General features: G+C 44.1%; 1 protein-coding gene across 4 annotated transcripts in view; it reads right to left on the reverse strand.

The window, feature by feature from the left end:
• Nucleotides 1-25,085, reverse strand: part of LOC139562642 (arginyl-tRNA--protein transferase 1) — a 190,566-nt gene that overhangs the window by 73,643 nt on the left and 91,838 nt on the right. For all 4 annotated transcript variants that reach the window (XM_071380508.1, XM_071380507.1, XM_071380510.1 and 1 more), the window contains one exon: nucleotides 7,669-7,850. In XM_071380508.1, coding sequence (XP_071236609.1) covers nucleotides 7,669-7,850 — 182 coding nt within the window. The remainder of the gene's footprint in view (nucleotides 1-7,668; nucleotides 7,851-25,085) is intronic.

A 25,085-nucleotide genomic window follows, 5' to 3' on the forward strand; every position in this document is an offset into this window, starting at 1 on the left:
AAAAAATATTGGGATTTTCTTGGCCCGCATGGTTAATTTCTTTCTTAATAAGCTTAAACTTGATTCAACTTTTCATTTGATTTTTCTATAGACTATTGGTATTGTATGTTCTCTCTCACCTGGCTACTTTAAGTTTTAGGCTATTCATAATAACCTTTTGAAATTGAACTCATTGTTTGATCGGGAAAAAACCATGCAGAAAATGATGCAGTCATGCCTTCAGTCATATACATACAGCCTATCGAATGGAGAGAGAAGAAAATATAGACTACATAAAAAATGAATAGCCCAAAGCCAATGCAGCCGACAGAAACAGAGAAAAAAACATTTTCTGACTGGACATTTTGTGCTGCTTTGGTGGAATTCTCCACTTTCTGGCCTATAATATTCCTCTCGAGTTCTGCATCACACAGTATGTATTGAAATAGGCTTTAGGAAATAGGAATAGGCATTTTACTTGGAATGTCACTTGTGCTGCCCTGCGAGAGACTGTTCTTTACTGCGGAGCGCCAGTCAAGTTCAAATAGGCTAAACCATCGTCTGTCACATCACGATGTCGTCACCATCGACGATGGCTGTCAACATTGTTGATAGACGATGCTATCGTAATATCGGCCAACCCTAATGCACACACAAAACCACTCCAATGCCGGACACCAGCTGCCTTTTGGATAACAGTGCCTCAGGCGCAATGTCCATTCCTCCAATCCCTCTTTATCCCCCTCTCATTGGGGCCCCTCTTCAGAACATCTCAACATCTCCCTCTCCTGTTCTTAACACAGAATCACACCTACACACACTCCCCATGGAACACCAAGTCTCTCTCTAGCTCGCTCACTCACTCTTACACAACACCCCCTCCCCCTCACACACACGCTTCTGAAGGTGTATGGCAGAAAAGTTGTATATCTGACAGAGGAAGTCTTATAAAATCAAATCAAACCTAATCAAATAACCTCCTCTGGGTTATATCTACACAGGGAGTACTGTTACTCTTGGAGACAGACTCTTGCAATAATAATATAAGAAATGCAGACCAGGGTCTGTTCAGGCTTGTGCGTGTGCACGCGCGCACACACATAAATGTACAAACTACACATTCTCTACTAGTCACACACACACAATCTGTAGTCTCTCGTATGCACACACGCGGCCAACTCTGTAAATCACCCAGTCCTTCAACATCTGTGCAGAAATACTTAAACGCTTTCTCACATTATTGGGTTACACTTTACAGGAAGCGTCAGATGTGTGTGTATGTGCGCGCTACGTGTGTGTGATCTCTTATTTCATACCAGCAGACAGAGTGCTGTCGTCAGCCGCACCACAAACACCCCACTGCCTCATCCAATACTGACAGATGAGAGCAGTATTTACCTACCCAGTCCTTAGGTATTACCTATACTGTACCTCTACTGCCCACAGAGGGAGGGAGAGCGGGAGTGTGGTGGGAAAATCAAGAGAGCGATTGAGAGAAACAGAGAGAGAGTGTAAAGGTTAATTATGGAAGAAGAACCAGAAAGGAGAAGGAAAAAATAAAGAGAAATGAGAGAAGAGAGAGATGAGGGAGGTAAAGGAAAAACATAGGAGCGAAAGAGAACAAAAAGTGAAGAGACTGTTTTCTGCAAGTACATTGAGTGGCCAGCCAAATAGAAAAAGTAACCAGCCAGGGAGTTTCCAGGCTGTGGAGAATTATATTTTTTTCTTCTTCAGAACAAGCTCTATTTTGTGGCGTCTGGAACATTCTAAAGACCTTGCTTCCATCTGAAATGCACAGCTAAATTATTGAATAGTTTATTTTTATTTTTTATATGACTTCACCAGATTGGTCAAATTACTTGTGGTATCGAGTAGAAAGACATGACACAATTAAAATGACTTAAAATGTATGAATTGAGTGTGTTAGTTGTTTTGGATATCGTCTAGGCCAGGCGACCAACTGGCGACCCGCGGGCTGGTGGTAAAAAAAAATTCTGAGCAAAATAAATTAAAAAGTTTGGAATTTTCATCGTTTGACATAAGACTGAAAACTCAACAGGAAATCTGCTCCAGGTGACTTTAGTTTAAGAAATCTGTTCGCAACTATTCACACACATAAGAGAGACACACATGATTGTACATAAATGTGAGGAAGATTTGAAATTATGTTTTAGTCAAACATATTTGTAAGGGATTTTTGCAGTCTACAAATTATTTGTAATTATGTTCCAGCCCATGAACATCCGCTATTACAAATAGAATTCAAAGAGGTCCAGTGACTCTGATTTTCTCCCCCCAAAAGGTCCAAATCATTAAAATGTCTAACGTGTGCTATGATTTGGGGGCATATGTAGTTCTTGTACAGTGGGGAGAACAAGTATTTGATACACTGCCGATTTTGCAGGTTTTCCTACTTACAAAGCATGTAGAGGTCTGTCATTTTTATCATAGGTACACTTCAACTGTGAGAGACGGAATCTAAAACAAAAATCCAGAAAATCACATTGTATGATTTTTAAGTAATTAATTTGCATTTTATTGCATGACATAAGTATTTGATCACCTACCAACCAGTAAGAATTCCGGCTCTCACAGACCTGTTAGTTTTTCTTTAAGAAGCCCTCCTGTTCTCCACTCATTACCTGTATTAACTGCACCTGTTTGAACTCGTTACCTGTATAAAAGACACCTGTCCACACACTCAATCAAACAGACTCCAAACTCTCCACAATGGCCAAGACCAGAGAGCTGTGTAAGGACATCAGGGATAAATTGTAGACCTGTACAAGGCTGGGATGGGCTACAGGACAATAGCCAAGCAGCTTGGTGAGAAGGCAACAACTGTTGGCACAATTATTAGAAAATGGAAGAAGTTCAAGATGACGGTCAATCACCCTCGGTCTGGGGCTCCATGCAAGATCTCACCTCGTGGGGCATCAATGATCATGAGGAATGTGAGGGATCAGCCCAGAACTACACGGTAGGACCTGGTCAATGACCTGAAGAGAGCTGGGACCACAGTCTCAAAGAAAACCATTAGTAACACACTACGCCGTCATGGATTAAAATCCTGCAGCGCACGCAAGGTCCCCCTGCTCAAGCCAGCGCATGTCCAGGCCCGTCTGAAGTTTGCCAATGACCATCTGGATGATCCAGAGGAGGAATGGGAGAAGGTCATGTGGTCTGATGAGACAAAAATAGAGCTTTTTGCTCTAAACTCCACTCGCCGTGTTTGGAGGAATAGAAGGATGAGTACAACCCCAAGAACACCATCCCAACCGTGAAGCATGGAGGTGGAAACATCATTCTTTGGGGATGCTTTTCTGCAAAGGGGACAGGACAACTGCACCGTATTGAAGGGAGGATGGATGGGGCCATGTATCGCGAGATCTTGACCAACAACCTCCTTCCCTCAGTAAGAGCATTGAAGATGGGTCGTGGCTGGGTCTTCCAGCATGACAACGACCCGAAACACACAGCCAGGGCAACTAAGGAGTGGCTCCGTAAGAAGCTATTTCAAGGTCCTGGAGTGGCCTAGCCAGTCTCCAGACCTGAACCCAATAGAAAATCTTTGGAGGGAGCCGAAAGTCCGTATTGCCCAGCGACAGCCCCGAAACCTGAAGGATCTGGAGAAGGTCTGTATGGAGGAGTGGGCCAAAATCCCTGCTGCAGTGTGTGCAAACCTGGTCAAGAACTACAGGAAACGTATCATCTCTGTAATTGCAAACTAAGGTTTCTGTACCAAATATTCAGTTCTGCTTTTCTGATGTATCAAATACTTATGTCATGCAATAAAATGCAAATTAATTAATTAAAAATCATACAATGTGATTTTCTGGATTTTTGTTTTAGATTCCTTCTCTCACAGTTGAAGTGTACCTATGATAAAAATTACAGACCTCTACATGCTTTGTAAGTAGGAAAACCTGCAAAATTGTCAGTGTATCAAATACTTGTTCTCCCCACTGTATATGTATAGCTAATAAACAGAGTACAACATTTCAATAACATTTCAACCATATTTATTGCACATTTTCAATGCAGACACATTAAACATGAGGTAAAATAAATATGCATCCTAATCATAAATAAAAGTAGTCCAATCACAAATGTTCTCATTTCAAGCAAAACAAGACTGCATTGTCAAAAAAATAACAAGTGCCTGTTTCTGAAAAAAGTGCTTTGATTTTTGAACAAATAAACGACAGGTTTACTATTTATCTGTCCTACTCTCTCCCACTTCACTTCTCCATCTCTCTTCTTTAGCGAGAGAAATTGTCTTTTGCTTGCCCTGCCAGTAATTTGCACCTTGGCTGGAATGGAGACAGTGCCATTCTCATACACATATGTAGGTGCTCATTGGTGAGTCTAGCACGGTACTTATTTGTAATGATGTTCATAGTGGAGAATGAAGATTCACAGCTGTATGTGGAGTCAAACATGGTCAAGGTGTGTAGTGCTACTTTCGTTAGACCAGGGAAAACAGTCTCAGACACAGCCTGCAGCCAGAAAGTGTCATGATCGGTTAGTTGAAAGTGCTCTCTTAGTGCAACATTTGCTTGCAGATGAATCAGTTCCATCTGTAGAGATCCACCATGGGCCCACTTGAAGGTCTGTGTCATCTCCTTTTGAAATTCCTCTGACATCTGTGATGAGGAATGGATTTGAAATTAGAAGGAGCTGCTGTCCAAGGCTGAAGCTGTCAAAGCGATTTCTGAAGTTTCTAGTTTCTCAGCTCATCTATGAAGTCAACATGAGGAGAAACATCTCTCTCACCCTGAATCTGTTCCTGCACTTTCGGGAAGTGCGCACAGTCTCCTTGAAGATATTCCTTGAAAACTTCCAGTTTCCTCTGGAAGGAGCGGACAGATGTCATCAAATCACAAACTGAATTGCCCTGTAGTTTCACGTTGAGATCATTAAGGTGTGATGTTTACCAAAAAAGCAACAAATCCATTTTGCTCTCGTCTTGCAAAAAAAGTGAAAACTGTGTCGCCTTCTGACTCTTGAGCTGTACTAGGAAAGCTGTTATTTCCTTTCGAATGGACCAAAAGCGGTCCAACACCCTGCCTTTACTGACCCATCTTACGTTGTTGTGCAGCAGTAGGTCATTTGCATTTTCCTCAACTCCTTTCAGGAATTCTCTCAGCAGGCGATGTTGATGAGATGAGGATGCCCTGAGGAAGTTGATAAGTTTCATCAGTGTATTCACACTTCAGCATACTCTTCTGACAGATTGGCGCACAGGACAGACTGATGAATGATGCAGTGGTAAGCTGTGAGATCAGGGTTGTCCTCTTTCAACCGTGCCACAGCTCCTCTCTCTCTAGAGACCACTTGTTTTAGATCTATCCCCCTCTTTCTCAGCATCTCCTCTATGGCCATGTATATGTCATTTCCTCTTGCATGTGTCTCGAGTGGTGTTACACCTAACAGGTCTTCACAGAATTCCTTCTCTGTGTGGTAAAATCGAACATACACCAGAAGCTGGGCATTATCACTCACATCAGTAGATTCATCAACAGCTAGTGCTATGCAGGGTGCACTCCGTACAGCTTCATCAAGCTGTGTTAATACATCCTCTGTTAGTATTTTACTCTATCTTGCGGTTGTGTTATGTGACATTGGGATTTGCTCGTCTTTTTGTTTACCGCCAAGTAAAGTTTCAGCAACAGCATTCATGCACTCCATCCCCGTCAGTAAATGGCTTTTGGTGTTGACCTAAAATCCAAGCTCTTTTTAATGAACATTGGTTTGCACGTTGTTGGGCAGTGAATGCATGGGAGAGGACACTGGTGGACCGATCATACTGGGCTTTGAGTACGTTTATTTTGCGTGCCCTCACCTCAGACTGCTGTGGATATGTTTGCTCAAAAGATATGTGCTTTGTTTCGTAGTGGCACTTTTTATTAGAGCCACGGTCTCTGAACATATCAGGCAGAGTGGTTTGACACTCATCGCGGGAAGGATAAAGGCATATTTGTCTGTCCACTCCTCTTTGAAAGCTCGATTTTCTGTATCAACTTTCCTGACTTTTGCACACGCCATTCTATAATGTCTCCTCTCGCTCCGGCTTTGCTTCTCTCGCTGTCTCTCTCTCTGACAACATCAGTCTCCTAAAATGCATTGTAAACATTCGCTTTGATTGGCTGAGTTTCGTGAAGTGATTTAAATAACGCATGTGATTGGACAACACACAGTAGTATGGGACGCTGTCTGGGACCTTCCCAGCTGTGCTGAGCCAGTGCAGTATGTGTACATTGAAAAAAACGGTTGCTTCATCCGTATTTAACTTAACAATTATTTATGAGAAATGTGTCGAGGTCCAGATAGAACCTTTACTCGGTCCGGACCCGGACCCGAGGTCCGCCAATTGTGCACCTCTGCACTACAACAACAACAAAAATCGGCCCGTGGCTGAATCTAGTTGATGATCCCTGGTCTAGTGCTGTAAGATCAGGACAAATTTCTAAGTAAGATAACCTTTAACATTTTAATTTAAGTCATATTTACAGTTTTACTGCAAGATACGAATTTCTAGAATGATGTTTGTTCTTCAAATTATGTATTTTACTGGCTCTGCTACTGTGGACACTTAGGGTAAGGAAAACAATGTGTAATTTGGGTGAACTATCCATTTAACAGTTTGGCCTGTCAATCAATAACTGTGGGTGGGATGGTCAGGGGAGGGGGCAGGATGTTTGGTACAAAGTTGGTAGTGTTTCAGACCTGTCAATCATTCATTGTGGGTGGGACTTTGAGGGAAGGCGGTAGATGAGTAATCTAGTGAGAAAAACTAGTCTACTCTTTCAATTTAATTTATTGTGGCAAAAAAACTAAGAAAAAAATCCTTCTTTAACCTGTCTCCTCTTCATCTACACTGATTGAAGTGACATTACCAGGTGACATCAATAAGGGATCATAGCTTTCACCTGGTCAGTCTAGGTCATGGAAATAGCAGGTATTCCTAATGTTTGGTAAATAGTGAATAACTACGTTGTATAATTTATGAATAGCAAAGGAATATAAGAGACTGACATAGTCAGTTGGACACCTTTTACACAAGCGGTTCGGTCGGCAATCAAAAACATGAAATAGCCTATGTACCCAGACTCCGTAGCTAGCTATAAAGGTCTTCAGTGTTTTTCAAAGAAAATAGATGTGCCACAAAACAATAATTAAGTGGATTTCAACTCATCGTTACCACTTACATTACATGGGACGTGTTAATTCACTCACAGAAAACGATGAAGAAGCATCATGTTCTCCCTACTCTGTGAAAATACACTTTACTGCAGCCAACCACAGCGCAGAAAAATAACACAGGTACCGAGAGGCGGGACAGAGAGCAGTGTGACCCTGTCGCCGCTCGCTTTGTGACTGACAGGCACCTGTCCTATCAATAGAAGATACATATCGTTCATTCTAGCGGGACAAGGATATACAGACTTTTCTCACTAGCGAATTGAAACTTTTAAATGAAAAGAAGCCTAGTTATTTTTCCAGTTCATACATTTTATTGAACTCTGGAAAGAGTGAGAGAAAGAGAGCAGAGAGAGAGAGTGCAAGTCTATAACAGAGAAAACAAAGACAAGGAGAGGAGACACAAAAGGAAGAAAGAAAAGAAAAGAGCAATGGAAACACTGCCAAATGCGAAGCTAGATCCTTAGCCTCTCCAGTCCTACTGACCTGAGTGCAGAGTAGGAGCCCAGCGACAGAGAGGCGAAGTCGGGGTGGTAGTACAGGTAGACAGAGGACACGCAGGTGGGCAGGACGTCCACTACTCCCACTGCCACGATGCGGCCGTCCAGCCAGTACTGTTGGTGGAAGGAACCGTAGCCCGCCGCTGGACCATCTGGAGACATCTCCATCTGGTGGGGGGGGGGGGGGGGGGGGGAGGTTATAGATCACAATAGTAGCATAAGTACAAACTGGAAAAATGCAATTGACCTAGTGACTGAATCATATGAATCCCCTGTTTGTTAGTGCTTTGGCATTAGCAGGTCTCTCACACACATTTATCTTTTCATTAGAGCCCAGGCCCCACACGTGTAGTTTACCGAAAGCATTTGTTGAACTGAAATTGGTACTTAATGCAGGTAAAACTAAAGTACATGTTACTTTCCAAAACGCTTAAAAATATACCTGATGATTTACACATATTGGATGGTGCCCACATTTATCGTGTCCCTGCTTATAAATATCTGGGTATCGGGATTGATGAAAAACGCTCTTTCAAAAAGCATACTGATGAGTTAGTTAAGAGGGTAAGAATAAAAATGGGCTTCCTAAAAACAGGAATGCCTTTCGGTAAATAGCAGAAAACAAATAATCCAGTCGACGTTCATTCCGGCTTTAGACTATGGCGATATAGTCTATATGAATGCAGATGCCACTGTTTTTAAGCCATAGGATGATAGGTTCATTACACATCAATGCATTCTGTATCAGAAAGTAGGCAGGTCCTCTCGAGTCTCGTCGATCAATACACTGCTCTCTTTTTGTTTATAAGGCCTTCTTGTGCAAACGTCCAACATACCTTCCTTAATTGTTAAATTACAGACATGAGTCACCAGACCCAATCACAGGGATGGTGAACCTCTGGAGATCTCTTCAATCTCCACTGAGTTGGGTAGATCTGCTTTTCGTTTTTTTGCACCTAACGTGTGGAATGATCTCCAAAGCACTCTAAAATTGGAGGAATTTGTGCCTCAAGGGCATTTCAGACGGCTGTTAGGGGACCTTTTCACTCAAGGAGAATGTTCTTTTTTTTTATGATTGATTGTGTTTTGATTTGTGTATATGAATGTCTATATGAATGTGAAGCTTGATGTGTATATCGTATTTTGCTGTGTATTGTTTTATACAGGGCTCATCTGAAAATTAGACATCGTCTCAGCTTTGACTCCATGTCAAAATAAAGGTTCAATCAAATAAATAAATGCACAGGGGTGTACAGTAGCCCGCACTCAGCCCACTAATAGCTCCCAAATGTGGAGTGGGATCAGGCTGGGGGCGTGGGTAGAGCTGTGTGTGCTAGCCACAGAAACACATGGGAGACGCCTTTTAATAAAAGACCCTGTATGAAATCCATCTCGCCAGGCAGGGTGTGGAATGTGGCCAAGCTTACTCCTGGATGTGTGCGCGTGTGTGCAATACAACTCCTGTTTAGTACCCAACAGATTGCATGCTGGGTTTTTCAATCAACTGGCTTAACTGCTTTATATCACACATACTTTAGACAGCTAGTGGGGCTAGGGGGCATATTAAGCCTGAGGTGGACTGGTGTATGTGCATGTGTGAAAGAACGGTTGAAACAGGATCCTTCCCCACGGCCCATCTGGGCCCGGCGCAGACGCCGCTTGTTATCACAACACAGAGAGAGCTGCCGTTGTTAATCCAACAGTGTGAAAACACCCAGAATGCTGCTTGGCCACTGACCAGCAACAACCACCCTGACACAATTAAACCTGTCTAAATATCACCCCCCCCTCCCCCCCAATACCTATAATTGGACCTCCAGGACCCCTGCAAACTCACAGCTATCTTTCCCAGAAGACCCCAACCGGTCCTAGGCTCCACATTCCTCTTGTACCCCCTTGGCGGAGCTAGGTTAAGCGAAGCTTACCGATTACCTGGGTGACACAACAGAGCATTGGAGACGGGGACAGTATCCATTCACTATGTGGGCTAGGGGGTGACGTGTTTGTGTGTGGTGAGCAGACTAGAGGAGAGAAGACTAGAGGAGAGAGAAGACTAGAGGAGGACTAGCATGGGGCAGACTTTAGCTTTCAACATTTTGAATGACCGGCAGTTGGGAGTGAGTGAGAGGGAGGATGGGGGTAAAATGGAGTGTGTTAAGCTGGGAGAGTGGAGGTGGAATTGGAGGGGGTCTGGTTGGTGGCTGTATTAGCTACACTACCAGTCAAAAGGTTTAGAACAACTACTCATTCAAGGGTTTTTCTTTATGTTTTCTATTTTCTACATTGCAGAATATGCCTGGATGACAGCTTTGCACACTCTTGGCATTCTCTCAACCAGCTTCATGAGGTAGTCACCTGGAATGCACTTCAGGTGTGCCTTCTTGAAAGTTAATTTGCGGAATTTATTTCCTTAATGCGTTTGAGCCATTCAGTTGTGTTGTGACAAGGTAGGGGTGGTATACAGAAGATAGCCCTGTTTGGTAAAAGACCAAGTCCATATTATGGCAAGAACAGCAAAGAAATGACAGTCCATCATTACTTTAAGATATGAAGGTCAGTCAACACAGAACATTTCAAGAACTTTGGAAAGTTTCTTCAAGTGCGGTCGCAAAAACCATGGGTGAACGGATGATCTCCGCATGTGTATTTAACACCGTGAAGCATGGAGGAGAAGGTGTTATGGTGTGGGGCTGCTTTGCTGGCGACACGGATTTATTTAGAATTCAAGGCACACTTCACCAGCATGACTACCACAGCATTCTGCAGCGATACACCATCTCTTCTGGGTTTTGGCTTACATTTACATTTTACATTTAAGTCATTTAGCAGACGCTCTTATCCAGAGCGACTTACAAATTGGTGCATTCACCTTATGATATCCAGTGGAACAACCACTTTACAATAGTGCATCTAACTCTTTTAAGGGGGGGGAGGTTAGAAGGATTACTTTATCCTATCCTAGGTATTCCTTAAAGAGGTGGGGTTTCAGGTGTCTCCGGAAGGTGGTGATTGACTCCGCTGACCTGGCGTCGTGAGGGAGTTTGTTCCACCATTGGGGTGGCAGAGCAGCGAACAGTTTTGACTGGGCTGAGCGGGAACTGTACTTCCTCAGAGGTAGGGAGGCGAGCAGGCCAGAGGTGGATGAACGCAGTGCCCTTGTTTGGGTGTAGGGCCTGATCAGAGCCTGAAGGTACGGAGGTGCCGTTCCCCTCACAGCTCCGTAGGCAAGCACCATGGTCTTGTAGCGGATGCGAGCTTCAACTGGAAGCCAGTGGAGAGAGCGGAGGAGCGGGGTGACGTGAGAGAACTTGGGAAAGTTGAACACCAGACGGGCTGCGGCGTTCTGGATGAGTTGTAGGGGTTTAATGGCACAGGCAGGGAGCCCAGCCAACAGCGAGTTGCAGTAATCCAGACGGGAGATGACAAGTGCCTGGATTAGGACCTGCGCCGCTTCCTGCGTGAGGCAGGGTCGTACTCTGCGAATGTTGTAGAGCATGAACCTACAGGAACGGGTCACCGCCTTGATGTTAGTTGAGAACGACAGGGTGTTGTCCAGGATCACGCCAAGGTTCTTAGCACTCTGGGAGGAGGACACAATGGAGTTGTCAACCGTGATGGCGAGATCATGGAACGGGCAGTACTTCCCCGGGAGGAAGAGCAGCTCCGTCTTGCCGAGGTTCAGCTTGAGGTGGTGATCCGTCATCCACACTGATATGTCTGCCAGACATGCAGAGATGCGATTCACCACCTGGTTATCAGAGGGGGGAAAGGAGAAGATTAATTGTGTGTCGTCTGCATAGCAATGATAGGAGAGACCATGTGAGGATATGACAGAGCCAAGTGACTTGGTGTATAGCGAGAATAGGAGAGGGCCTAGAACAGAGCCCTGGGGGACACCAGTGGTGAGAGCACGTGGTGCGGAGACAGATTCTCGCCACGCCACCTGGTAGGAGCGACTTGTCAGGTAGGACGCAATCCAAGCGTGGGCCGCGCCGGAGATGCCCAGCTCGGAGAAGGTGGAGAGGAGGATCTGATGGTTCACAGTATCAAAGGCAGCCGATAGGTCTAGAAGGATGAGAGCAGAGGAGAGAGAGTTAGCTTTAGCAGTGCGGAGCGCCTCCGTGACACAGAGAAGAGCAGTCTCAGTTGAATGACTAGTCTTGAAACCTGACTGATTTGGATCAAGAAGGTCATTCTGAGAGAGATAGCAGGAGAGCTGGCCAAGGACGGCACGTTCAAGAGTTTTGGAGAGAAAAGAAAGAAGGGATACTGGTCTGTAGTTGTTGACATCGGAGGGATCGAGTGTAGGTTTTTTCAGAAGGGGTGCAACTCTCGCTCTCTTGAAGACGGAAGGGACGTAGCCAGCGGTCAAGGATGAGTTGATGAGCGAGGTGAGGTAAGGGAGAAGGTCTCCGGAAATGGTCTGGAGAAGAGAGGAGGGGATAGGGTCAAGCGGGCAGGTTGTTGGGCGGCCGGCCGTCACAAGACGCGAGATTTCATCTGGAGAGAGAGGGGAGAAAGAGGTCAAAGCACAGGGTAGGGCAGTGTGAGCAGAACCAGCGGTGTCGTTTGACTTAGCAAACGAGGATCGGATGTCGTCGACCTTCTTTTCAAAATGGTTGACGAAGTCATCAGCAGAGAGGGAGGAGGGGGGAGGAGGGGGAGGAGGATTCAGGAGGGAGGAGAAGGTGGCAAAGAGCTTCCTAGGGTTAGAGGCAGATGCTTGGAATTTAGAGTGGTAGAAATTGGCTTTAGCAGCAGAGACAGAAGAGGAGAATGTAGAGAGGAGGGAGTGAAAGGATGCCAGGTCCGCAGGGAGGCGAGTTTTCCTCCATTTCCGCTCGGCTGCCCGGAGCCCTGTTCTGTGAGCTCGCAATGAGTCGTCGAGCCACGGAGCAGGAGGGGAGGACCGAGCCGGCCTGGAGGATAGGGGACATAGAGAGTCAAAGGATGCAGAAAGGGAGGAGAGGAGGGTTGAGGAGGCAGAATCAGGAGATAGGTTGGAGAAGGTTTGAGCAGAGGGAAGAGATGATAGGATGGAAGAGGAGAGAGTAGCGGGGGAGAGAGAGCGAAGGTTGGGACGGCGCGATACCATCCGAGTAGGGGCAGTGTGGGAAGTGTTGGATGAGAGCGAGAGGGAAAAGGATACAAGGTAGTGGTCGGAGACTTGGAGGGGAGTTGCAATGAGATTAGTGGAAGAACAGCATCTAGTAAAGATGAGGTCAAGCGTATTGCCTGCCTTGTGAGTAGGGGGGGAAGGTGAGAGGGTGAGGTCAAAAGAGGAGAGGAGTGGAAAGAAGGAGGCAGAGAGGAATGAGTCAAAGGTAGACGTGGGGAGGTTAAAGTCACCCAGAACTGTGAGAGGTGAGCCATCCTCAGGAAAGGAACTTATCAGGGCGTCAAGCTCATTGATGAACTCTCCAAGGGAACCTGGAGGGCGATAAATGATATAGTGGGCTTAGTGGGACTATCATATGTCTTTCAACAGGACACTGATCCAACACACCTCAAGGCTGTGTATGGGGTAATTTTACCAAGAAGGAGAGTGATGGAGTGCAGCATCATATGACCTGGCCTCCACAATCCCCCGATCTCAATCCAAATTGAGATGGTTTGGGATGAGGCAGACCGCAAAGTTAAGGAAAAGCAGCTAACAAGTGCTCAGCATATGTGGGAACTCCTTCAAGACTGTTGGAAAAGCATTCCAGGTGAAGCTGGTTGAGAGAATGCCAAGAGTGTGCAAAGCTGTCAAGGCAAAGGGTGGCTATTTGAAGAATCTCAAATATAAAATATATTTTGATTTGTTTAACACTTTTGGTTACTACATGATTCCATATGTGTCATTTCATAGTTTTGATGTCTTCACTATTATTCTACAATGTAGAAAATAGTAAAAATTAAGAAAAACTCTTGAATGAGTAGGTGTTCTAAAACTTTTAGAACACAAAACGGGTAGTGTACCTCTGGGGCTCCTAGTGGGCACAACATCTGGAGGCTGGGTGGGGCCCCTGAGCTGTGGCAGTCTGTCTGGGGCTGGGGAAAATGCCCGTCAGTGGAAGGCATGCAGCCTGTAAATTTCTTGGTACAGGCTCTGGCAGCAAACACTGGAGTCTTTGTCAGAGCCTAGGTTCACTTAGAATTTAGTAAGAAGTGAGAGCGTGGGTCTCCATGTGTGCGAGAGTGATTTTTCTTACCCCCTCTGAGCATGGCCGTGAGTGTCTGTCAGTGAATGGTTGAGGGTCTATTTACTTTCGGTGTGTGTGTGTGCACTCATATGCGTGTGCGTTTGCGCACGGGTGTGTATGTGTGCACTTGTGTGTGTTTATGCAGCAGACACGTGTAAGAGGTAGATCTTGTCTCACTCTAACCTGCGCGTCACCTCCCAGGTCAGCCTAATGGCTGTGTCCTTGCCACAATGACAACAACCTAAACATTCTCCACCGCTAAACAGGAAACTGCCGCTGAGGCCTCACTCCCCCTTTACTTCCCCCTTCTCCTCCACGCTCTCCCCCTCTCCTCTCTGGTCTAGTGCAGGGGAGTAAAAGTGTAATTGCTTAACTCAAACAAACGCACATTGCAGTATTGGAGTAGGAGCAATTTTTCCCTATGGTCAAATAAAATCTGAGATAAAAACTTAGCTACAACTACTACCAGGTAGACTCCCCTCACAGGTATGCTTTCACTTTTCAGAATAAGAAGTCTGTGTGCGGTTTCTATAAACAAAGACACTGCATAAACATTGCTATGGCAGGTTTGATTGAATTCCTGCCTGAGTGCTCCGTGAGTTTTCAGAAGGCTCTGTGGCCAAAGTGGAGCAGGTTAGTGAGTGGCATTGACATTCATTAGGGTGCTGCTCATGGTCTGGTTTGGGGAAGAGAAGAGCAATCTGGGCAAACACACAGTACCAGTCCTCAGAGTTGTTTAGCTGTCAGGCCTGGCACGGTAATTGTATAATGGTGTAACTGACGATTATGGATGAACACCGTCATGAAAATAAAACAAACATCATAACCATTTTAATGAAGTAAGAAAATGATATACAGTCAAAGGTTGAGAGAAAACTATGAAATAACACATATGGAAGCACGTAGTAACCAAAAAAAAGCGTTAAGAAAATCTAAAAAGTTTAAATTTGAGATTCTTCAAAGTAGCCACCCTTTGCCTTGACAGCTTTGCACACTCTTGGCATTCTCTAGACCAGTTTCACATGTATGTCTGCAAGGCCTATATCTTCTGCTAGCATATGTATTGTACGTCTATCCTTTGTCATGGAGATACAGGTGACGCTGGTTGAGAGATTAATCCATCCTAATGACAGAGAATATTTTTTTCTCCCACTGTCATAAGACACACTCCAGAATAGATTTCTTCTTGATATCTAGTTTCATGGTTAATAATGTGATTGATTGCAAGATTTGGCCCATGGCCCACACAGATCATGCTACAGTAGTTACATGTTGATATAAACTCTGAAAATCTGAGGAAGGGTAGATTTAGACTAAACACCATGCCATTACAAGATGAGATATTTAGCCAAATCAGTAGCAGTTGATCTTAGATCCTTTTTTTCACAGATAGCACATTTCAAACTGCCTGCAAACAGAAATTTCAGTTGCATGAAATGTATAACAAAAAAAGGCAGAATATGGACCGTTTAGGCTTAGAACGAGTTTTCATAAGGGAGGTGAGAATACAGGCAGGCTACGAGCAACACAAAAAAAATGCAGAACCCTTCTAACGTAATCCCAGCAATTAAGAAGGGTGATAAGATGGTGACCTTATCCAAAGAGAAACTGTGTTTCAGCATTTTTATGAAGATTTATATACAGCCTAATGTTCAGCGGGCCCCATAGTTTTTTGTCTGGTATAGAATTACCTAGATGATCAGATAGCTAGGTAGAGGACCTAGACTGTACTGTAACAGAAGAGGAGGTTAGAGCCGCCATTTTATCTGTGAAAGTTGGGAAGTCACCTGGTCTGGATTACCTTCCTGTAGAATATTATAAAAAGTATATTAACATTATTGTACCATTTAAAAATGCCTCCAATCCGGACACCTTTAATGAGGGGTTGATGTCGTTGATCCCTGAAAAGGATAGAGATATGACAGAACCTGGGAATATTAGAGCCATCGGCCTCCTCAATGTGGATTGTAAGATTCTTACTAAGACCTTTGCGACACCCTTAGAGAAGGCACTACCTATTATCATACAAGTAGGATATCATACCATATCATACCAAGTAGGATTTATTAAGAACAGGTCCTCTAATATGAGGCCCTGACACCTAAATGTGGTTAAAAGCGCCATAAAAAAAGCTAGACTACGGTTTGCAACTGCACATGGGGACAAATATCGTACTTTTTGGAGAAATGTCATCTGGTCTGATTAAACAAAAATAGAACTGTTTGGCCAACATCATTATGTTTGGAGGAGAAAGGGGGAGGCTTGCAAACCGAAAAACACCATCCAAACCGTGAAGCACGGTGGCAGCATCATCTTGTGGGGGTGCTTTGCTGCAGGAGGGACTGGTGCACCTCACAAAATAGATGGCATCGCGAGACAGGAAAATTATGTGGATATATTGAAGCAACATCTCAAGACATCAGTCAGAAAGTTAAAGCTTGGTCGCAAATGGGTTTTCCAAATGGACAATGACCCCAAGCATACTTCCAGTTGTGGCAAAATAGCTTACGGACAACAAAGTCAAGGTATTGGAGTGGCCATCACAAAGCCCTGACCTCAATCCCATAGAACATTTGCGGCAGAACTGAAAAAGCGTGTGTGAGCAAGGAGGCCTACAAAGCTGACTCAGTTACACCAGCTCTTTCAGGAGGAATGGGACAAAATTCACCCAACTTATTGTGGGAAGCTTGTGGAAGGCTACGAAACGTTTGACCCAAGTTAAATAATTGAAAGGCAATGCTACCAAATACGAATTGTGTATGTAAACTTCTGACCCACTGGGAATGTGATGAAAGAAAAGCTTAAATAAATCACTCTACACAATCATTCTCTACTATTATTCTGACATTTCACATTCTTAAAATAAAGTGGGGATCCTAACTGACCTAAGACAGGGAATTATTACTAGTATTAAATGTCAGGAATTGTGAAAAACTGAGTTTAAATGTGTTTTGCTAAGGTGTATGTAAACTTCCGACTTCAACTGTATACATTTTTGGGGGCTTGCCTGTTTTGCATGTTATTTTGGCGTCAATACGTGTCTCACATCAATTTGCATTTGGTACCTTGGGTCGAGTGTTAGCACCAACTCACGTTTCTCGACCGTGTAAATTGGGGCCATGTCTTTGCAGACGGCAGCCGTTATCTCCTTCCACCTTTGTGATTCTTTGCCATATAGTGTGCCGCGGGCATAAGCCTCTTGCAACGTCTGAGTCAGGGGTTTGTTTTGAGCACTCGACTATACTTTTTTGGGTCTCATCAGTAGACTCTCTGTGTAACGTTACTGTTTCACATGCTTATTGCGTAGGTGGTAAAAGAGGTTAGTGGTGTTTGAGCCTGTTGTCGGGACCGGCCTGCGGTATATTTTTTCATACCCGAACCACGTCCATGCAACCGAAGTAGCCCCTCTTTTAGTTACGAGCTCCGTGTCTCCGTGCTCTGTGTCACGTTCACTCTCCTCCATGTTAATTTGTGTTGCAAACACAAAGCGTCGTCCAACGACGAAAAATATTGCCGTTAAGAGTGCGATTTGCGACACAACCAAATAAACGATAGAGCATAATATGAACCGACAGACGTTTTTCTATCGTCACATGATATATATCGTCATATTGCCCAGCCCTAATGCCAAATAATGCCAATATGTTACTCTGGAACCGTTACCCCATTTAATTCCAAATGGGTTCCTACTGGGATGAAATATTGGGAATTGAGTTCAAAATTGGAGGAAGTGATGGGACTACATTTTAAACCACTACTAGTCTAGATTAAGACCAATTTAGAAAAAGGAGAAAATCACTTTTTTTAATGGAGAAAGATCATGATTAAAATGGTTGTGATCCCACAATTTAATTATATCTCTGCAATGTTACCTATGAATATTCCAGACCGGTATTTTAAACAATATGACAAAATAACTTTTTGGGGGACAGGAAAAAGAACAGGATAAATATGATGTGCTCACCAATGGATGTAGGAGGATTGGCTTTACCAGATATTAAATTAGTACAATTTATCATTTGAAATGACTAAATAGGCAAAGCATTGTGCTCCCGAGTGGTGCACCGGTCTAAAGCACTGCATCTCAGTGCAAGAGGTGTCACTACCGACCCTGGTTCAATTCCAGGCTGTATCACAACCGGCCATGATCGGGAGTCCCATAGGGCGGCGCATAATAGTGCCAGTGTCGTCCGGGTTAGAGTAGGCCATCATTGTAAATAAGAATTTGTTCTTAACTGACTTGACTAGTTAAATAAAGGTTCAATTTTTTTATCTCTGGCTCGTGCGATGGCACGGAGATGTGCATGGAGCTACAAATGATGGCTGGAGGAAGATGAGTGCCATGAATGTCTGGCAATTTCTGTGCCTCCTTGAGGACCGACTGGAGATTGGGGACGGAGGACCCACATCATCAAGCAGGGTGAGGCTGGAGCCTCAGAAACCCTTGAGGCCTGATGTGCGACTACCCTTCTCCTGACTTGGGCAGTGGGCACTAGTACCAGCTATTTCTCTCAAGGATGCTCAACACATTACATCTGTACCAGTAACAGCCCCAACACATGCACACACATACGGTAAAGTAACAGAATGGCTGTCCCTTGGTCCATCCAGAACACAGGAGTGGATCAAGGCCTGGTGTTCAGCACAGTCACACCACATTACGCTTTTCTACATTTCAACTCTGCCCCTATGAGCAGCTAAATAAAACCCCGCCAAAAAGAAACAATACCCGCTTCCTGAGTCCATCCCCCAGTCCAGCTGGAAGGCTTTAGAAGAGAAAGGACAAGGGACTAAGAGTGTGTAGGAGTGTGCGCCCCCGCGCACCCCAACAGACGGCACACGTGTGTTACTACATTTAACCCTGTTTGAATCTGTATTCATGTATGATGTTTCTAATAATAACTAGGTCAGGAATGTGTAATATACTGAAATAATATATAACCACAACACTTAGTGCTGGTCCCATGTTTCATGAGCTGAAATAAAAGATCTCAGAAATGTTCCACACGCACAAAAAGCTCATTCCTCAAAAAAAATTGCACACACATTTGTTTACATTCCTGTTAGTGAGCATTTCTCCTTTGCCAAGATAATCCATCCACCTGACAGTTGTAGCATATCAAGAAGCTGATTAAACAGCATGACAATAAAAGGCCACCAAAATGTGCATCTTTGTCACACAACACAATGCCACAGATGTCTCAAGTTTTGAGGGAGCATGAAATTGGCATGCAGACTGTAGGAATGTCCAACAGAGCTGTTACCAGATAATTTAATGTTAATTTCTCTACCACAAACAGTCTCCAACGTTGTGTTAGAGAATTTGGCAGTACGTCCAAATCGGACCCACAACTGCAGACCATGTGTAACCACGCCAGCCCAGGACCTCCACATACGGCTTCTTCACCTGCGGGGGCTGAGGAGTATTGCTGTCTATCATAAAGCCCTTTTGTGGAGAAAAACTCATTCTGATTGGCTGGGACTGGCTCCCAAGTGGGTGGGCCTATGCCCTCCCAGGCCCACCCATGTGAAATCCATAGATTTAAATTGACTTATTTCCTTCTATGAACTGTAACATTCATATTTTTGTTCAGTATATTATAAAACAGGAAAGTTCCCACATTCATTTGTATTCAAGGTTAGCTACTACTGTACATATAGACAAACATTCCAGCTACCCACTCCAGCAAAGATGGAGAAAAGGTTTTATGTTCTCTAGTGATTTGTGTGCAGTATTTAAACCATTTTACCTGAGATAATCACTTTCGTCATGGAGACTTTGGAATAATGGTGACTGACTCGCACAACATTGGCTTCAGAAAATATTCACACCCCTTTCCACATTTTGTTGTTGTGATAGGTAGGGTTAAAACTGATTCAATTGTCATTTTTTGTCAACGATCTACACCAAATACTCTGTCAAAGTCCAAAAAAGTGAAAAATAATATATCTTGGTAACAAGAATTCAACCCTTTGAGTCAATACATGTTAGAATCACCTTTGGCAGCGATTACAGCTGTGAGTCTTTCTGGGTAAGTCTAAGAGCTTTGCAAACCTGAAATGTAAATTGGAAAATGGTGCCGATAGAGATGACAGCTTCACTTCTAGTCCTCAGGAAACTGTGCAGTATTTTTTTTTAATGTATTATTTCTTACATTGTTAGTCCAGAAAACCTTAAGTGTTATTACATACAGCCGGGAAGAACTATTGGATATCAGAGAGACGTCAACATATGTCTCTCTGAGACGAGCACTACGACCAGGAATACGACTTTCCCAAAGCGGATCCTTTGTCTGCACCTCCCAGGGCATTTAAACTGATTCCAGAGGCCGACCCAAAACAAAGCCGCCGGAGGAGAGGGTGCAGGCGTTGTCTCCTAGTGAGGCTTCGGATGTGCGCACACCACCCACCGCTTCCGAATATATTACTCGCTAATGTCCAGTCCCTAGTTAACAAAGTCGACGAAATTACCGGAATAAACATCTCTCCGGTAAGAAGAAGGGCGGGGGTGTATGTTTCATGATTAACGAATGTGTAATTGTAACAACATACAGGAACTCAAGTCCTTCTGTTCACCTGACCTAGAATTCCTCACAATCAAATGCCGACCGTATTATCTTCAAAGAGAACTTTCCTCCATTATTGTCACAGCCGTGTATATCCCTTCGCAAGCGGATACCAAGACGCCATCAAGGAACTTCACTGGACTATGTAAACTGGAAACCATATATCCTGAGGATGAATTTATTGTAGCTGGGGATTTTAACAAAGCTAATTTGAGAACAAGGCTACCTAAATTCTATCAGCATATCCATTGCAGTACACGAGCGAGTAACACAATTGACCCCTCCGTGATGCATACAAGGTCCTCCCCCGCCCTCCTTTTGGCAAATCTGACCATGACTCCATCTTGTTGCTCCTGTCCTATAGGCCAACCTTTCTTAAAGTGTCGGTCGCGGACCTGTTAATGGTGGGTTGCGACATGTTAGAGTAAATGTATAATTATTTAATGAATTACTGGAATTGGTTTGGCCAAGTGCAACAGCGCTCTCTGATTAGCAGCGGTGTCAGTTTGGCAGCTGAGCGAGAGGGAGGGAGATGCCCGTGTGCTTCGCGGTTTACCAGATCTTTTTCTGCTGTTTTCTTGAAGATCACTCCGCAACCTAAACGCTGCAGCGCTGTTGTTCAGCAGCAGATGCGCTGTCAGCCAATGACTTGTCATTCCCACTCGCCGCTATCTAAATTCTGACTGAGGACAATCGCCATTAAAACGCAAATACAGCGATGAGTTTCTCTTTGCTTCATACAAACTTTGAGAAATAATGACGAGTGCCCACAATGTGTTGTGTGGAGGAGTGTTTAGTAATGAATCACTGAAAACAAACAAATTCAAACGACACGTCCTGACCAAACATCCACAGGCCGTCAGGGTTGCCATGTTTGCGGTTTTCTGGCAAAATTGGGCAACTTTGAAAACGATGTTGTGGGTGAAAATGTATTGGTGGCGGGTTTTGGGCCTACTTCTAAATTGCACCGCGCCCGCCACGGTATTTCTCTTTAAAAATAATAATAATATATATTTAACTATAACCTGCTGCTGCTGACTACCAGGCAGTGAGCAGGTTGTTACTAGCAGCACACGCGCACATGGTGACAACCTTTTACCATTTGTAGGTAGGCTATTTGTATTGGTCATTATGAAGACACCCCTTTTCCGTAAAACATTATCATTCTCCACATTTAATGTTAGTTTCATTGTGGACTTTCCCCTGAAATTAGATGTTGGCCTTTTCAGCTCAACAAGATGCAGGTAGCCTATAAACAATACTATAGCTCTGACCGCCTAGAGAACTGTTATTAGACCTGTGCTTGTGTCAGCTAACTAGATTGTACCACATAGAATATAGATCTTTTTTTATTTATTTAACTAGACAAGTCAATTAAGAACAAATTCATATTTACAATGATGGCCTACTCCGGGCCAAACCCAGACGACGCTGGGCCAATTGTGCGTCGCCCTATGGGACTCCCAATCACGGCCGGATGTGATACAGCCTGGATTCGAACCAGGTATAATAGTGACGCCTCTTGCATTGAGATGCAGTGCCTTAGACCGCTGTGCCACTCGGGAGTATGCTCTAATGACATTGTTAACCAGTTTATAATAGCAATAAGGCTCCTCAGGGTTTTGTGGTGTATGGCCAATATGTCCAAAGTACAGCCATTAACCGTGGTAAATTTGCCATATACCACACCTCCTAGGGCTTTATTGTTTAATCAGCAGTCAAAACCAGTTAAATCGACATCCATTGATAGAAAATGATCTGGAGAGTTTAAGGGTGATTTATCTTTTGTCTGGCGACATTCTTAAACTTTCAAGAATTATTACTTTGATGGAAAAACGAATTTAGCTTCTTAGCCTACGTCGTTAAAAATTATGTAGATATTCCTTAATTCGCTCGATAACGTTATGGAAAAGGGGTTTCATGGATAAATGTGTCAACTCCTCTCTTGCTGCGAAAACATTTTTGGGGACTAGTTTTCAGGCCTTGTGTGCAGGTCATTGGGCTAGAAATTTTAGCTGGATCTGGCAACACTGAGCATGACAGTAAACACAGGGAGTTATTTCAGAACAGGGCAGAATGCCTCAGGAAACAGTGCTTTGACAGTGGAAAAGGTAGTCAGCAAGCAAGCAGGGCATTATTGTTATTTTAGAACATAGTAGTAAAAGTGTTTCTATGATCGGCTATGAAAAGCCAACTGACATTTACTCCTGAGGTGCTGACTTGCTGCACCCTCGACAACTACTGTGATTATTATTATTATTATTTGACCATGCTGGTCATTTATGAACATCTTGACCATGTTCTGTTATAATCTCCACCCGGCACAGCCAGAAGAGGACTGGCCACCCCTCATAGCCTGGTTTCTTCCTAGGTTTTGGCCTTTCTAGGGAGTTTTTCCTAGCCACCGTGCTTCTACACCTGCATTGCTTGCTGTTTGGGGTTTTAGGCTGGGTTTCTGTACAGCACTTTGAGATATCAGCTGATGTAAGAAGGGCTACATAAATACATTTTATTTGATTCAAACAATCCCCCTAATAGCTAACAGCTAGCTTGGTAAAGTAAGCCAAAGCAAGCTAGCTAGCTACTGACAGTGCAACCCTAAGTAACAGTACATATGAAGATGAAAAATGAGCAGGCCTACTGTACATCTTACTATAGAAATTATTGAAGAAAACAAGTATAGGTTGGAACTATTGCTGTTAAAATACAAGTAAAACAATGTATTCTGAACTGGAATAAACAGATTGAAGCAAAATGTTTGAGGAAAACACACTCACACAGTTCTGGATTGCTCATCTACAGCAGGAAGTGGTCTCCTACTTGACGGAGAAAGCAGTAGATGTTCTGATCCAGTTTGGCACCACATATCTATGAGTCAGGGTTCTCAACTCTGCCATACATAAAATCAAGTACAGGGTTACACTGTCAAAAACTGAGCCCAGAGTAGACGTGCTTGTTGAAGCTTCAACCAGCCACAAACCTCTCTTTAGGGCTTTGTGTTTGTTTTCTGGTTTACATCTGTGTGATGTGGTCAATCAGTTTATTCAGAATGAAAATGATTTATTATATAATTTAACAGCAACAGTTCCAACCTAGACAGTGTTTTTAATTGGGAAAAATAAACATGAATAGCTATTTATATTTTGTTATTTGTCTTTATTATATTTGTTTTACGTATAGTTGCATGTTTTCATAAGCTTGGGTCCCAGGAAAACACAGAATTTCTCATTTGGGTCCCAGGCTGAAAAAGTTTAAGAACCGCTGCTATAGGCAGAAACTAAAACAGGAAGTGTCCGTGCTTAGGTCTATCCAACGTTGGTCTGACCAATTGGATTTCACGCCTCAAGATTGCTTCGATCACCTGGACTGGGATACGTTCCGGGTAGACTCAGATAACAACATTGACGAATACGCTGACGAATACGCTGACTCAGTGAGCGAGTTTATAAGGAGGTGCATTGGAGATGTCGTACCCGCTGTGACTATAAAAACCTTCTCTAAACAGAAACCGTGGATTGGATGGCAGCATTCGCGCAAAAACTTAAAGAATGTACCCCCGCATTTAATCATGGCAAGGCAACTGGGAATATGGCCGAATACAAACAGTGTAGTTATTCCCTCCAAGGAAATCAAACAAGCAAAGTGTCAGTATAGAGACAAAGTGGAGTCGCAATACAACGGCTCAAACATGAGACGTATTTTGCAGGGTCTACAGACAATCAAGGACTACAAAAAGAAAACCAGCCGTCGCAGACATCGACGTATTACTCCCAGACAAATTAAACAACTTTTTTGCGCGCTTTGAGGACAACACAGTGCCACCGATGCGAACCGCTACCAAAGACTGTGGGCTCTCCTCCGTGGCCGACGTGAGTAAAACATTTAAACGTGTTAACCCTTGCAAGGCTGCCAGCCCTGACGGCATACCTAGTTGCGTCCTCAGAGCATGCTGGTGTGTTTACGGACATATTAAACCAATCCCTATCCCAGTCTGCTGTCCCCACATGCTTCAAGATGGCCCATAGCACTCCCTTCTGTCATCATGAAGTGCTTTGAGAGACTAGTCAGGGATCATTTCTTCTCCACCTTACCTGCCACCCTAGACCCACTTAAATTTGCTTACCTCCCCAATAGGTCAACTGACGATGCAATCGCCATCACACTGCACACTGCCCTATCCCATCTGGACAAGAGGAATACCTACGTAAGAATGCTGTTCACTGACTACAGCTCAGTGTCCATGGGTCTTGACCCCACCCTGTGCAACTGGGTCCTGGACTTCCTGACGGGCCGCCCCCAGGTGAAGGTAGGAAACAACATCTCCACTCTGCTGATCCTCAACACTGGGGCCCCACAAGGGTGCGTTCTCAGCCCCCTCCTGTACTCCCTGTTCACCCACGACTGCGTGGCCATGCACACCTCCAACTCAAATCGCCAAGTTTGCAGATGACACAACAGTAGTGGGCTTGATTACCAACAACGACAAGACAGCCTACAGGGAGGTGGTGAGGGCCCTCAGTGTGGTGTCAGGAAAATAACCTCTCACTCAATGTCAGAAAAACAAGATAGATGATCATGGACTTCAGGAAACAGCAAAAGAAGCAACCCCCTATCCACATCGACGGGACAGCAGTGGAGACGGTGGAAAGTTA

The sequence above is a fragment of the Salvelinus alpinus genome, chromosome 32 (genome assembly GCF_045679555.1).
Source record: "Salvelinus alpinus chromosome 32, SLU_Salpinus.1, whole genome shotgun sequence".
NCBI classification, from domain to species: Eukaryota; Metazoa; Chordata; class Actinopteri; order Salmoniformes; family Salmonidae; genus Salvelinus; species Salvelinus alpinus.